The sequence below is a fragment of the Myotis brandtii genome, unplaced genomic scaffold, assembly GCF_000412655.1.
Source record: "Myotis brandtii unplaced genomic scaffold, ASM41265v1 scaffold8, whole genome shotgun sequence".
Classification (NCBI taxonomy): domain Eukaryota; kingdom Metazoa; phylum Chordata; class Mammalia; order Chiroptera; family Vespertilionidae; genus Myotis; species Myotis brandtii.
The window spans coordinates 1,110,889-1,127,099 of NW_005371219.1; the positions used below are offsets into that span (position 1 = coordinate 1,110,889).

Consider the following 16,211-nt stretch of genomic DNA (forward strand, 5'->3'; position numbering starts at 1 on the left):
GGCTTAGGTGGCACACAGGGGTCCTGGCTGGGGCGGGGCTTAGGTGACGTGATTGCGCCGCCTAAGCCCGGCCGCCCAGGGTTGCACACGGGGCCCAGATGGCGTCTGGCACTGGCCAGCCCTGCCTGCAGTATGCAAATTAGCTGTCATCTTTGATGACGGCTAATTTGCATATGGCGCTGATTAGCCAATGGGAAGCATAGTGAAGGTACGGTCAATTACCCTTTTTGTCTTTTATTAGATAGGATGGCATTAGGAACCTAGATCTGGGCACTGGGTGTGCTTGTTGCTACAATAGATGGAGCTGGGAAATATATGCATACCAATTCACATCTAAACATGCATGTATAATTATTTCTATATAAATTCATTATATATATGCTAAGCTAAACTTAAATTCATACTGATGCCTTCATCTTGACACCAACACCACATGGTTTATTCTAGCTTTCCCATTCCAACTGTGATAAACTTGGCTTCTGCTGGCTGTCTTCCATTCATTTATTTATCCAACCTTGATTTATAAGTACATATATTTCAGAATTGTTAACTCATAGTCCATGAGAAATAATTTGAACAACTAAGGTATAATGTTTATATTTCATTCCTAAATATAATTTTAATAGATTTGGATTAGCCTTCTGAGTTCTCAAAGTGATCCTTCATTATAGAACCAATATCTGGCATTCTTGACTCTGTAAATATGCCCTTCACAACATAAGGAGAGTGGTTGACATATCATGCAGATACGGATAAAGTCTGGACCCTGTATTTGTTTTATCAACAGATCTGGCTAAGAACTCTTGGCCTCTGTGCTCTTGACAACATTAATCTTATGAGCTACTCTTTTAATTTCTGTGACAGATATTGACTAAAGTCTCACTAGCAATGAGTTATTAGGCCCTTAGGAATTCCAAAGTTTATTCTCTCAAGAGATGCTGCTGGGAAACACCATATAAAAGGCAATATGCCATTCAAGAAATCCCAACAACTGCAACGCTGGGCAGATAATGTTGTGGTCTACAGGGCCTAAGTTCACCTCAAATATCAATGTAAAATATCAACTGATAGTGCCCTGGAGAAACCAACTCTAAATGAAAATTCACATTATGTCCCCTTCTTAGGTAATGCAGGTGTGGTTACATACCTTATGGCCTGTATTTAAACCTCAGAGTCATCCAGGCTTCTATTCCAGACTCTCACTTTATCTATCTGGCATACGAATTTCAGGAAAAAGGCTGAAGGATATGAAATTCTTTAATATGTCCAAAAGTAGACTTTTTTATGTACAACATTTTGCCAAATTATAGAAATTGTATGGTATTAATCAGAAGTCAATCATAAAAATAGATTTACAATGCTATACTTTTATGGTTTTGCTTTTGTAATAAACAAGACTCTATATTGGTTATCAGAAGATGCTATATTAGATGCTAATTAAATACATAAGAGATAAGTAGCAATGATTTTTAACCTGTGTGGCACAAGAATTTTTAAAACATGCAATACCTGACTATTTAATCAGGGGCACTGACCTCTTTTCTCTTAGGTTGTCAAATAAAAAATGACAACCGCCAACACAACAATAACCATCTGGTGTGAATAAATCAAAATTACCCTTATTTTGTGTCATAGCAGCAAAAAAAATATTTTTTGATGTGCTGCAGAATTTCAGTAATTAGTTTATGTGTGCCATGAGATAAAAAAGGTTGAACATCGATGATAGAGTTTTCACAAATAGTCCTTGTATTTCTGCAAAACCCACTCTGACCTATTAGTTAAATCTAATCACAGTAGCATGAAACAAGAGATAATAAAAAGAAACACACAATTGACAAGAACTCACAATGAACCATAATCACACTAAATCATGAAAATCCCTTATATATATATAAAAGAAAGCATGTTTCCTATTACCCATAAATAAGCAGAAGTGATGCTATTAGCATAGATATGCCCCCTTAGAGACTGGGAGAGGCTTGGCAAGGCTTCTGACCCAGCAGGCTGCTGAGAAGGGAGCTGGTTCCTGATGAATTTTAACAACACTCTAACTTCCCACATTGGCTAAAGCAGCCAGCTCTCTGTAACATACTCCATCTCTACAATTACCTGCCAAATGCTTACTGCAGACCTGCAAAAGATTAGTTACTCCAGGGGGAGTGGTTTATAACTCCATTCCACTCTTTTATGCCAGATCAATAACAAAGGCAAAGGCACACGTCAAGCTGCCCTTGTTTTCTCTCTGTAGACAAACAAAGAGCCCCACAGTTCCACAGAATGCTATGAACTGATCCTCAGCATCACTTCAACATACCAGCGATTGCCCTCATTTCTTTTTCACATACACCATATTTTTTGAAATACACATTAGCTAAAATACAATTGTATTTTCATGGAATTGAAAGCTTGCCATAATTATCATCAGTTTTCAGGGAGCATGCTGTTCATGTGTTATATAACTGGGGGATTTCTTTCTTAACAATAGATTGTGATGATGTGTTTAGAAAAAAATGTCTATATTGTTCACATATGTTAGAAGCAGGTGGGTTTAGGCAATAAAAATTCAACTAATAACAGTGATAATAACATGTGCTCGATTAAATAATATTTTTTTCTTCTCTTCCATCCTACATAGGGGTTTACTTACATTTTAATAAATGAAAAAGAAGAAATAGTGGAAGGATCATATTTTTCTGTGATGTGAGCAGAGGAAATTTTATAGGGGAAAAAGAAAATACAGAGTCAGAGGAAACAAAAAACCCATAGGTCTTAGACTTGAGCATGGATGAGGCTAGACCAGTGGTCGGCAAACTCATTAGTCAACAAAGCCAAATATCAACAGTACAACGATTGAAATTTCTTTGGAGAGCCAATTTTTTTAAACTTAAACTATATAGGTAGGTACATTGTTATTAACTTAATTAGGGTACTCCTAAGGCTTAGGAAGAGCCACACTCAAGGGTCCAAAGAGCCGCATGTGGGCTAGACTATTGAGAATGCAAATTCTCTCTGGAAAAGTATTAAAAAATTTTAGTAGCCTAGGCCTTCAAGAAAAATTGAGGGCATTTTAGTTCTTTGAGGTAATTATTTTAAAATTACCTGATTCAATTTCCTTCAATTAATTTAACATTTGGGTCCTTTAAAGGAGGATGACTTATTTTCTTTGCTTGATATTTTAACAATATAAAATAATTACAACCCTCTTTGTATTTCGATATGAATTGAGATTATACAAAATTATTTATTGAGTGTATAATGCTGTCAGATAAAAGAAGGCAGTGGAGAGCTACAAATGCCAAGGAATCAGAAAAATATTTTCTTCAGGGACAGTTACGTTTGCCAATGTTTCCTGTAATACTTCTTTGTTTTAAGGAACGTCTTGTCTGTTATGGGACTGCTCCAGTGCTTGGGTAAGGATGCTACTTGCATGCACAATGCTGCTTGGGGGGCCCAGGTCCAGCTCAGGAGGCCACTGCCTCTGTCCTTGCTAGCTGTGTGACCTTGAATTCATGCCCCATGAGATTTCAGTGTGACAGCCAGTGTAATTCCTTTCCAAATTTGGATCCAACTAAGAAGTAGAGCCAGGAGTCAAATGATGATAAAATATGTCTTATTAGTCATGTGATTATGTGAATAGAAAACAAAAGAATTTGCCAGAGAACCAACCAGAATCTTTGAGTGTTGTCAAGTGTCTGCCTCCCAGTGAGAGAAAGAGGCTGAGCTGAGCACGCCCAGTTTCTTTTTGTCAATATCCCAATAAGATGAATCCCCTTTTCTTCCCATTAGGTGAGCTAGAAAGCCTTGGTGTTACTCAACAGGCGCCTCTTCACAAAAACAGATGGCATTAATTGAAGGGAAAGGAGGGCATATTTTCCTAACCTCTCTGTGCTTTAGTCTTCCTCCTTTGTAAAATGGTGATAATAGAACTTATCTCACACAGCCATGCAAGGATTAAAAAAGATCCTAGTAACACTGAGACTAGTGTATGGGAAGGGCTTTGCCAAGTACCAGTAAATGTGGAATTGGAGAAGCGAAGCATAGAAACTTTATCGGGGAAAGAGAACTTCAGAAAGATAATCTGATCCGCTTGTGGTGTGGTTGTTTTTTTTTAAGTTGGGAAACAGAGACCCAAGGAGGTGTAGACCCTTGTCCAAGTTCCATGGCTCATTGTTGACATATTATGGCAGAACTGACTCTGGGTCCCAGGTGTTCAGGTGCTTAGTCCAGAGTTCTTTCTGCTCTGCCACTCTGCTGAATAGCTGTCCTAGCTGTCAGTGGATAGAATTGCTGACCCTCCTCCCAACCACCATGAATTTCCTGTTTCCAGAGGATGCACCGTGGGTCCCTACCCCATGGAGGCCCTGCAGGCTGCTGCTCTCAGGCAACAATTTATAGCCCTTGTTGTGGGTTCACAATGAGAACAAGATTGCTATTTTAGAATCAAAGTAGATATTTTCACAATCCATTGTGAAGTACCAGGCAGGTATTCTTTTGAAGGTAAATAAACACAGTAAAGTATAATTATTTGATTCCATTTAGTGTATTAGAAAAGGTAATGCCTTAATGACACCCTAGTGGTCTATAACAGTTAATACACCATAGAAAAATGAATCATAAAACCCCCTTCTCTCTAATAACGCTTAGACTAGTGTTATGAAAAGGCACTAAACCTTAGGGAATTAAAAATGTTTTCCCCTTCTTACCAAGTGACGAAATTATTAGTTTGGATATTCTATTCACACTGGTCAGGAAAACCTGTAACATATTCTGTTGGTTTGATGATAGATCCTTGCAACATTATCTGGGACAGTTGCTATGGCAAAGAGAATGGTCCTGTAAAGGCCAGATGATTTTCTCTCTGTCACGTCTTCCCAAATGTTAGTTCCTACTGAGCTGGGTGGGAGCGGAGGAGTTCTTACTGATGGCAGCATCCTCCTCACGTGTGGACCCAGTGGACTGACAGGGTAGGCAAGTGCATGGGCTCACTTCAGATTGACAAGCTCTGCAAGCTCTTTGTGTTTATTTTGGAAATGGTATGAGTTACAAATATTCCCTGGAAACATGTGCCTGGCCTCCTGGCTGTCTGCAGGATAAACACTGACAGGATGGCTTCTCTGTCATAGTTTGTGGTTGATAGATTGCACACCAGTGCTTCTAGTCAGAGAGACAGCTGTGCACATCTGAAACAATCTCAGGGAGAAACCCCAAACCAGCTTGACAGCGATACTGGTGACAGCAGGATGCCCTGCCCTCTGTCACCAGAAGAGCACCGCCTCTCTAGATTTCTGTACCTGCACTTGTGCTGCTGCTGAGCGTAACAGGAACACCAAGGGTCAAGGGGCATTTGGATGCCACCACCTTTCCCTCACTCGTAAATGGCAAGATGAATGTCTGTTTGGCAAGATTATCGTGAGCTCATTCTGTGAGTATCGTACATAACAAACAGCAAACAGTAGCAAGTACTAATGATGTGTTCATCTCTTATTAAAATTAGATACATGTAAAAATTTTAAATTAATAATATTTTTACTGATTTTTATTGCATCTGTATGTATATATACATATGTATAACATCACTAAATAGATACAGTTAGGGAGCAGCATGGCTCAAGAGATGTGTCACCATTTGACCAATTTGCCTTGTTCACCCCTGTGTTTCCAGAATAATCATCACTCACTTCACTTTCAAAAGAAGTACTAATATGTGTTCATCTCTTATTAAAATTAGATACATGTAAAAATTTTAAATTAATATTTTTACTGATTGTTATTGCATCTGTATGTATATATACATATGTATAACATCACTAAATAGATACAGTTAGGGAGCAGCATGGCTCAAGAGATGTGTCACCATTTGACCAATTTGCCTTGTTCACCCCTGTGTTTCCAGAATAATCATCACTCACTTCACTTTCAAAAGTGACCCAGTTTGGACAATAGTTATGTAATCACCCTAGATACAGATCAAAAGGAAAACTGACCTCAGGAAAGCCAGGAACTCTTATAGCCTCTATGCTGATGAATAACACATCCACTAGACAACCACAGCTTAGGAAATTTGTACTGGGGACACCAACATAATTTTTAAAATATATAAGTTATTTAAATCAGTTACCACAGCAAAAAAAAAAACCACAAAAACAAACTCAGTGTCCATAAGGCTTTTCGAAAATAAGGAAGTTTCCTTTTGGTGAAGAACTCCATGTGTTCATTTTCATATTTTCTTAGTTTGCGCCTGGATCGACATCAATAGCTGCAACTTCCAGTGGATGGCTTTAGTATTGACAAGAACCCTTGAAGTGGCTGCTGCCTTGAAGGCGATTTTGCCACTCGATTTTTGTCTATTTTTTCCCTTTCCTTCTTTAAGTCCTGCTAATTTCTCTAATTCGACCAGCTTTTAACATTTAGCTCCAGCACCTGGGGGTTTGGGGCAGTCTTTAAAGGCGTGTTGAAAATGTATCAAACACAGGGCATCAATCCATCTCTTTCATGTCCTGATATAAATGAGAGGGAACGGCAGGCAAACTAACATTGAGAGCCAGGGTTCTGGCTGACAAACCTAAGTTACCCCGTTTCAATGACTTTACAGTTTTTGCAGGATGTTTGCTTTCTGTTTTATGGAACTCTCTATACTTATTTTTGTGTGGTTTGATTCTAAAGTGCCCTTTCTGCCTCGCTTACTCCTTACTTCCTCTCAGAAAATGTTCTTTTTCCAATTGGAAAAATAATACTTTAGCAAATCACACTTTAACAATTTCTTATTAAGCAACAGCTTCCTTAATACTTTGTGCTGCTCTCGAGTTCAGGAACCTTAGTGTCCAGTGGCCTATTTAGGCTAGAACACAAAGGTCAGCTGGCCGGGGTGCCCGGAGCCTCACGTTGTTCTCAACCCCACATGCAGATGAACTCGCCAACTTTCCCAGCTTCTCGCACCTGGATCACACATTATGTAGACCCCTCACTATCAAGTCAAGTGGGGAGGGAAAGCCCGCTATAGAGAGAGGCTAATTTCTGGAACTAAGTATAAAATCTCTGAATTATGCCAGTGGTGTGTTCCAAATCTATTTTGTTTCCCAAACCTGTTCCTTTTATTTCAGCAAGGCCAATTGGTCTCTGAATTTCTCATCCATGTGTAAGTGCTGAAGTTTAGACTTCTGCTATGGAACTCATCTATAATGCAGTTCTGTTCTTTTGAAACTGCTTGGCCCTTGGGGAGCCTTTGATCACCTGTGACATAGGCAGAGATTATTGCAGGATTTTTGAAATTCACTGGTAAAAGCTAAAGGCTAAAGTATATAGTAGGACTCTTCCATCAATAAATTATTTTACCTGAGTTTCTAATAACAAGCAAATCTGATTCAAGTATTTTTGTACTGTCAGTCATATATAAGAAGAGATTCATACTACGTAGCTCTTCTTCTTGCTCTGGGTTTCTGTGACCCTAGAGATCACCCAAAGAAAATATCAGGGTTTTGATAATGCACAAATTGATTTACTATGGAGTGTGAGTTTCTATAGAGGCTATCAAGAATATTTTTCCAGTACTGCGATATAGGTAGAATTTTAATATAAGTCTCCATGAACCAAGAGGTAATAAGCGCTATTCCCATTGCTCCTTAAGGATTTTCTTGCAATATTTGAAAGGTTTTGTTTTTGTTTTTCTTAAATTTTCACCTCTATGGAGTCTGTTTTATATGTTATAAAACCATTATTGAAGTTAGAAAATAAAACAGAATAAACTATTTGCACACAGAATATACTAGAGCTAGTTGCAAAGCTTGAACAGGTGAGCTTGGCTTTCCCTTCCTCTGAGAGCCTTGAAAAGCACTGGAGAACTACACCTGCAGGCCTAGACTCCATTACTGCAGCCTTGGCAGCGATCTGTTTTTATGTTACAGGCAATGAAAGCTTAGAAGAAAACTACGTCCAGGACAGTAAGATGGGCTTTGTCATCAATGCCATCTACGCCATGGCCCACGGGCTGCAGAACATGCACCATGCCCTGTGCCCCGGCCACGTGGGCCTCTGCGATGCCATGAAGCCCATCGACGGCAGCAAACTCCTGGACTTCCTCATCAAGTCCACGTTCATCGGTGTGTCTGGAGAGGAGGTGTGGTTTGATGAGAAAGGGGACGCTCCTGGAAGGTAAAGCCGTCTTTTCTGTAATGGATCTGAATAACCCGTGACCCTCCCTGCGCCAGACAGATGGCAACTCTGGCTAGCTTTGGTTTATGGTTTCTGGGTGTCATGAGCAAAACAACTAGAAAGTTAGAGACAAGGCTAATATTACATGGAAATTATATTTTAAAACATTGAAAAACTTATTGTAAACACACACAATCCTGCATCTTGCCAGTATTACACCCCTACCCAGCTATCACTCAGAATACCTTGACCTCCTGCGAGCCCCAGAAACTAAAGAGACGGCACCTCACTGGCAGGACTCTCCCTGGCACTGTCAGCTCCAGGCCAGAGCAGCTTTCTGATTGACTGGTCCCAAGGCCAGTCAATTAAAATATTTTAATATTACACCTGCTTAAAGAGCTTAATATATGGGGAGAATGAAGTCCGACATATGTATCCCTTTGTCTCAGGCTAAGGAACAAGAAAGAATTTTCTTTGTGGTATTGAGTCTCTATGGCTTCCAAAGAATTAGGAAGCAAAGGAAAATTACACCTAACTAATATATATATATGTTTTCCTTTTCCCTAAGTCATTTTATATTTAGTCTGTTTTATAACACTTGTTTTATAATATCAGTTAGCTCAAATTTCATTGGTACATAGAGAGTGATGTCAGTATAAAGAGTAGTTATGTTTGTTCATATGACGTTTCCTAGCCAAGGAGTAATCAGAATAGTGACATAAGAATTAAAAATTGCAACAGGAAAGAAAAAGGCCCTTGGCTTGGCTGCTGCACAGGATGCCCACAATCTTTCTTTTCTCTCTCTCATAAGATGGTTTTGCAGAAAGAGAGATTTTGGGGAAACATATGCTGTATTAAAATGGAAAATCAAGTCATTTAATCCTCATTGCTATAAGCATATCTTTATCCTTTTTACATCTGATAAAGCTGAGTGTCAGAGAAACTAAAAAATTTACCTTAAATCACACTGAGAGTAGCTGGCAGAGGCAGTGCTGTGTGAGTCTGAGGCTTGTAATCTTTTTGCCACATTGCTCTACCTTTAGCTAATCCTAAAATCAGGCAAGGTTGCTGGCAATGTTCTCAATGTCATTTCAAAGGCACTGTAAGAGACTATTTGGGAGAGAGTACTGTAAGATACCCCAAATAATTCTCCACATATCTCCTCCTTTCATGTAAGTGTGAAGTTCTACATTTAGAGAGTGCCTTGTGGGACCAAGTGGATTCTCCCTGTTAAAATCCAACAGCTCTAGGAAAGATAAATTATCTAAGTAATTGTCAGCAATTAAACAATGAATTTATTAGATTCCTTCCAAGCTTCCATTAGGCGGGAGCAAGTTTAGGTAAACATGGGAGTGAGATGGATGGAATGATGGAGGGCCTGGGCACGTGGAAGGTTTCCAGGTGCTGAGCACCTTAGGAAGTAATACCAGGAGGATCCAGTGGATCTGAGATTCAGAACAGCACTCCGCTATGGTTATAATGCCGCATTCCACTGGAAACTGGGCTCTGTAACGGATCAGATTTGGAAGGGAAACCTCCCTTCCGGCAAAGGGCCAACTGCATTTGAGACACCCCATAAATATGCGTTTTCTCTTCCTCTCTCTATTTGTAAGTTATTCAAAATATTGGGACACAAGGTTAGCTTGTTTTTTTCTCTCCATCTTTAATTGTATATTTAAATCATGGGCTTTCTCTGGGTGTCTTTTCAAGGATTATTTCTTCATGTTTGAAATTGATCATCTTCTGTGATCAGTTTCTGTTTCAATCAACTCCCTCTGCTTCCATCTCCTGTCACAACACCGTCCAAGCTATTGGATCCTCCTGTAATTATTTTAGCTAATCATCATGTAACATGAACTGGATGCATTGAGAGGATGTTGTCAAGTTGTAATTTACAGCATGAGGAATATTCCAAATAAATGCCAGCGTGTTGGCAGGCAGGGACTGGGGTCAGGAGAAAAGAGCCGTGTTCATTAACACATACAGCAAAGGGGGAGGCCTCTCTTTAGTGAGACAGTACTGTTTCCTTGGTATCTTTCAGTGGTTTTTTTTCTTCCCCCTCTGGCTTTTGAGATTTTTAAAAAACATGTTTCCATACCAAAAAATTGTGAGCTTTTCAGGTTTTGCATGCAAGACAGTACTTTTCCCTTGGTATCTTTCAGTGTTTTTTTTCTTCCCCCTCTGGCTTTTGGGATTTTTAAAAAACATGTTTTCATACCAAAAAATTGTGAGCTTTTCAGGTTTTGCATGCTAATGAAGTGTGAACTGATTTCTCCTCGTCTAAGAGCAAATGAGAAAGTTGAAATAAAATCTTAGGAAAGTAATTTATAGGGAAAAGATATTCTAAAGCTGGCATTGCATTAAGCCTTCATTGGAAGTACCTACATAAGATTTAATGATGTAATATGGAGTAAAACATAAAAATTAAAGGACATGGGGAAAAGGAAACCATTCTTAGCGAACATTCACAGCAGATGCTATAACCATGAGTTTAAAATGGAAAAGAATTGAAGGTGTAGATTAGTATCATTGATCGGTAGAATGAGTGTGAACCATCACCCCCAGTTAACACGTACATGGATATTGCTCAGACAGCTACTCTGAAGAACATTCGGGTGTGTCTCAGCAGCCAGGAAAATAAGAACCCTCTGGTAGCCAAAAGTCAGAACAGCCAAGAGATGAAACTGTAGGTAGGTTTTGTTCACCTGGAAAAGTAGGAGGAAAACTTCCTTCACTCTCTCAGTCTCCCCTCTCCCTGTAGGGGACTGCTATTTATAGAGATTGCCAGAATCTGAATGTGAAGAAGCCACTAGCTACCCTGTGGGCATTTGCACATTGAAAGCAGGAAGAAAAGCCAATAAAGGACATTAGTTGTGTAGATAAAGAACTAGGCCAGATACAGCCAATAGGTTTCAGATACCAACTAAGGTTGATGAGTGGTAGCTTCCTGGAGTGCTAGGCTGAGGAGGATTCTGAGTCTGAATCCAGTTTGGAAGGAATTCCAGGATGGATTAGGTAGGGGCCTAGGGGGAAGGGGGAAAAGAGCTGAGGAAGAGAAATATGTGTTAGTTAATTGTCATCAGTTTCTTTGGGTCAAGAGCAAAGAGCAAGAAACAGTGCCTCTTTCCTTCTAGCTTGGGAGGTTGAAAGCTCATCACAGATACTGCAGGAAACCATCCCACTTTGCAGAGTCAGCACAGCAGAGTCAGGCCTTCATGAGTTATAATTTACCTGGAGTCGATAGCAGCATGCAGAGAAGATTGAGAAATGCCAGAACATTTTCAGTGCTGAGGGGTAAATGGCATTGCCAGCACAAAGATGTTCTCCCGCTTTCTTAGGATCATAGAAATAACCAGAGTATTGTAGGGCAGTCATAGAAATACACATATGACTGATACATTGATATTGTCTTACATATATATGCTTTGTTCCACCTGTGAAATAGTTTCTTACATACCTTATGGTTATAAATCCCCACAAGAAGCCCATGATCCTTAAGAAGTTTAGTGACAATCCTAAGTAGTTTAACCTAAGGTAGAAATAAATGTTAGAAAAGCTATTCTAGCTCGTGCATTGCAATGCCAAGACCTGACCTGTTTCCATCACACTGGGGAGTGCTCTCCACTGCCCACAGTGGAAGATGCTGAAGTCTGGCCCCCAGAACACACTCAGGCTGCAGAGATGATTTCTAAATTCAGATTTTGCTGTTGTGTAGCATTGCAGCTTTTGAAATTACTGAAATCAACTGGCATCACTTATTTGGATTCAGAAATGCTTCTCCTAACCAGGGACAAGACCCGTTTAAATGTCAATGTGCAAGATGATAAATCCCCAACATCCTTGCTAATTAAAGATGCATTTCTCAGAGTTCTTGCCCTAATCACACCTAAAAGAGGCTCCAAACTTTATAAAATTCACCTCTTTCAATCCAGTGTAATGAAAATGGCAACTGAATGTAAAAAGGAAAATTGGAATAAAAGTAGTTAAGTCAAGGAGTTAATGTTCTCCAGACATGCTACTTGTTCAAACAATGACTGAGGGCATAATGATTTGGAGGAGATGATCAACTCAGCACACACAGACACACAGAAATCTTATTTTGGAAAACATGCATAGAGAAAGCCCAAGAATACTGTGTTCTTTAGCAAATATGGACAATACACAGAAATTGAGAATGGGATACACATTTTTTAAAATCAGTGGAAACATTACAAATAAACTGAAATATCGGCAGTAGCTGGTGTTAGGACTGGAGATGATTTTAGCCTTTATTTCCCTTCTCTTTGTTAGTATAGATTTACCATATTTCTTTGCTTTGTACATTATGTCCATATTCTCCAAGACACACATGTTGTTTTCTTTGTAGGTATGACATCATGAATCTGCAGTACACTGAAGCTAATCGCTATGACTATGTACACGTGGGAACCTGGCACGAGGGGGTGTTGAACATCGATGACTACAAGATCCAGATGAACAAGAGTGGGATGGTACGGTCTGTGTGCAGCGAGCCTTGCTTAAAGGGTCAAATTAAGGTAAGCCAGCCACAAATGCATTCTCAGACGGTGTTCACGAGGAGGCCCCCTGCCTGGATATAAATAAAAAATGCACAGACATTTTTCTTAGACAAGACTATCCAGGAAGGATGGACCAGGCTTACTGTTTTTGTGCTTGTAGTTAGCTAAAATTGAAAAGACAAAGGAAGATTAGGAAATGGAATAGGAAAACCATTTCAATATTTGGAATAGTCTTTAATTGAATCACAATGATGACGCAGGATTTTAAAATACAATATGGAAAGCAGGGGGGTGCATGATCGATTTGAAAACTGAAACAGATGTAAAAGTGGAAACCAAAACAAATGATACTGCTTAGTTGTAGTTCTAGCTATTGTTAAAGAAAGCAGGAGCTGAACATTGCTAAATAAGCACATAACTAAAATAAAAGAAGTTGAATGAGGTAACACAGAAGTACTGCTGATCATTTCTCCACCAAGTTCTTCGCTTTTCCTAAAACCAGTATTTTCTAGCCGAGAGAGTCCTCACTCTCTATTATCAGATGCCTTTTCCCCAACTTGTAAGTAACCGTGATATGACTCCATACATAAAACTAGAGTAAATAAACATTAAATAATGAGCATTTAGCCGGATGTGCTAGAGAGAATTCTCGGTGAAGAAGACATAGAGACAGTGCTCTCTGTATCCCGTGCTACTTAAAACCAATCTGGGTAATGCACTAGGAGATGGAGTGTGGGGGCATGATTGTGAGCTGGCAAGGGTATTGATTAAATGACCTAACAGGTCTTTCCATCTCTAATTTTCTGTGATCCGTCTCTGGAAGCAAACAGGCTGTCACATAAGTGTCGCCCCGCACAGCTGGAGCTGGAGTAGGTGCCCTGTGTGGCTCTGACCCTCTTCTCATGAGCCATGGCCATCCTGCTGTGCCATTCTCATGAGCTGTGCACCACCCACGCAGGGGTGAGGAACACTCAGGTGTCTAGGGCAAGAGGCGACTCATACAAAAGTGTTGGTGTGGAAACTGGAAAAGCCTTATCTCTCCTGATCAAAGAAGATAGAGATTTGCCACCTGCAACATCTTTTGGCAGCTGTCCTGATGAACTCCACCTCCCACTGACACCAGCCACTTCGAAGATGAAACAAACTTCTTAGACAAATCATCCTAGCTTTCAGTATCTTTTGTTTTCTCTGCAATATGATGATGAAAGGATTTAATAATTGTCATGACAACTCACCAATCAGAATTGACTTCATTCTAGTGCTGTGATGGGGTCCTGGAGGCCGCCCATCACACCCATGGGGAGATTTGAGCGAGGAGTCCTATAAGGCTCACATAGTGTGGGGTATTGAGGAGGCTTAAAGATACCATTAGTTTCCTCTTAGTGCTTACGTGTTTCAGTTGTGTAAACACAGTCACTGTGTATGAGCTGAACATCAGCACTGCTTCTCCCCAAGAATACATTTCTGATTCTTGTCCCGATGAAATTCTTTCACATGAGACTAGTGAAGTCAATCTGAGGCGGCACATAAAACGTGGAGAGTACATCTGTAAGTGAACAGCAAGTGTTCTGCACATATGATACTCTCCCTTACCAAGCCTGCTGTGGTTTTCCATGGTTCAGGGAAGGGCAGGAAAGAGGGGAGAAGGGACAGGAGGCAAAGGAAGGGAAAATGAAAAGAAGAAAAGAGATGGTTGAGGTCAGGGACTAACATTTATCAAGCATATACTTGTACAAATACAATAATGCTTTACAAGCATCATCATTCCAATTACCCCTTGAAACAACCCTTTAAAAGCAGGTATCATCACCCCCATTTTACAAATGAGGAATCTGAGGTGCAGAGGGGTTGATTCACTTGCTCCAAGCTTTCTCAGTAGAAAGTGCCAGAGCTGGGCTTGGTGCCAACCCAAAGCTCTTATACCCTACAGCCATATGTTGTCCTACTATCTTTCATTATATGAACCTATATGTTTCCTACAAATGCAAATTTTGATTGCTAAGCCTTATTTTCTCAATAATTCACACTAAAATTATAAGCAGAGGTCCACATTTAAAATGCCAGAGGAACAGAATCTAGAATTAAGGAAGCAATATTTGTGAAGGTGGTAGGGAGAATTTGTTAGAGAAGGCAGCAGGCAGAGAAATCACGGGAAAGGACCCTGCAGATTGCTTTCACTGCCCTTCTATTCTTGTTTTCCCCTGCTTTCCTCTTTGTTTCCCCCCTTAAATTTGTCTTTGAATTCTTTACTATAAGTTGATGGTTTGGGGACTGGAAGTTTGGACATGGAGAGTGGAGAAAAATCACTAATTTCTACGAATCTCATCTGACCAATCTGACAGAATTTTGGAGACATTAGGGGAACATGGAATATATCATAAATGGTTCCTCATTGCAGATGCCATATTGTCATGTGGTAAAGTACACCTTATGCATGTGGAGAAAAGCCCAGTTACACATATCTTACAGTCTATAAACTTCAGAATTGGGTTAACTATTTTTCCCTGAACCATTTAAAAGGCGAGGTACAAATATTATGAAGCTTCGTACCTTCACACTTCAAATTATGCTTTCAAAGAATAAGAACAATTTTCACATAGCCAAAAGACTGGCTAAGAAAATTAGCAATAACATCATCCATTGTAACTGTCCCAAAACATCTCAACGTTCTCTTTTTGTGAATCAAAGAATACTATTCATTTAAACTGTTCATAGTTAATATAACCATTTTGGCAACCAGTGAAACAACAATGTGGTTCCTCCATGATGCAATATTTTCTAAACTCTGCAGTAGGGTGGCAGGTTCTCAATACAAATTGTCCATAAAAATATTTTTTAAAATCCTTATCTGAGAAGCCTATGATTACATAATGATGATGTGATCTGTCCCAGCTGCTAAAAAACATACTGGCTAAAATTTTGAAAAAAGTAGAAGACAAATATTTTTTTTTGGTATTATGCTGTGCATGTGTAAACAGAAAGTTACTGTACTTTCTTTGGATGAGGCGGAAACTTTTCAAACACTGGTTATAATGAGAAGTTCCATGGAATTATCATTAATTTATCCATAGACACTCATAATACCTACATCTTCACTTCTCATGCTTTGATCTCTTGGTTACTGAACTTGGTGATCATCTTACTTTGTACCCAGCCTGTCCACCACTTTCAGGGACAGGTCTCCAGGAGCTCCCGCTGAATCACATAATAGTGGGCAGAGCAGGAGCACACATGGCTGCTGTGTGTTGGAGGTGGTCGCAGCAGAAGCAGAGCCCATTTACTTTTCTTAGTAAACATTTGGAAGTATAACATTCATACAGAAAAGTAGAGGAGGAAGACAATCGTATGAGTATACAAAGTGCTCATCCTACCTGGTCTTTACTCTAGCCATTCCCACTGCCTAGAACACTCTTCCACCATCTTTATTCAGGGCATACTCTCTTTCCCTCTCTCACATCTTTATTCAAATGGCATTGTCTTGGTGAGGCCTTACTTGACCACAATATGCAAAATTGCAACCTCTATTCCAGGTATCTCTCTATCAGA

General features: G+C 39.7%; 1 protein-coding gene across 3 annotated transcripts in view; it reads left to right on the forward strand.

Annotated features, from left to right (window-relative positions):
* GRM1 (glutamate receptor, metabotropic 1) overlaps nt 1-16,211 on the forward strand; it is a 305,009-nt gene that overhangs the window by 238,406 nt on the left and 50,392 nt on the right. For all 3 annotated transcript variants that reach the window (XM_005883714.2, XM_005883713.2, XM_005883712.2), the window contains exons 4-5: nt 7,902-8,148; nt 12,515-12,683. In XM_005883714.2, the coding sequence (XP_005883776.1) occupies nt 7,902-8,148; nt 12,515-12,683 (416 nt within the window). The remainder of the gene's footprint in view (nt 1-7,901; nt 8,149-12,514; nt 12,684-16,211) is intronic.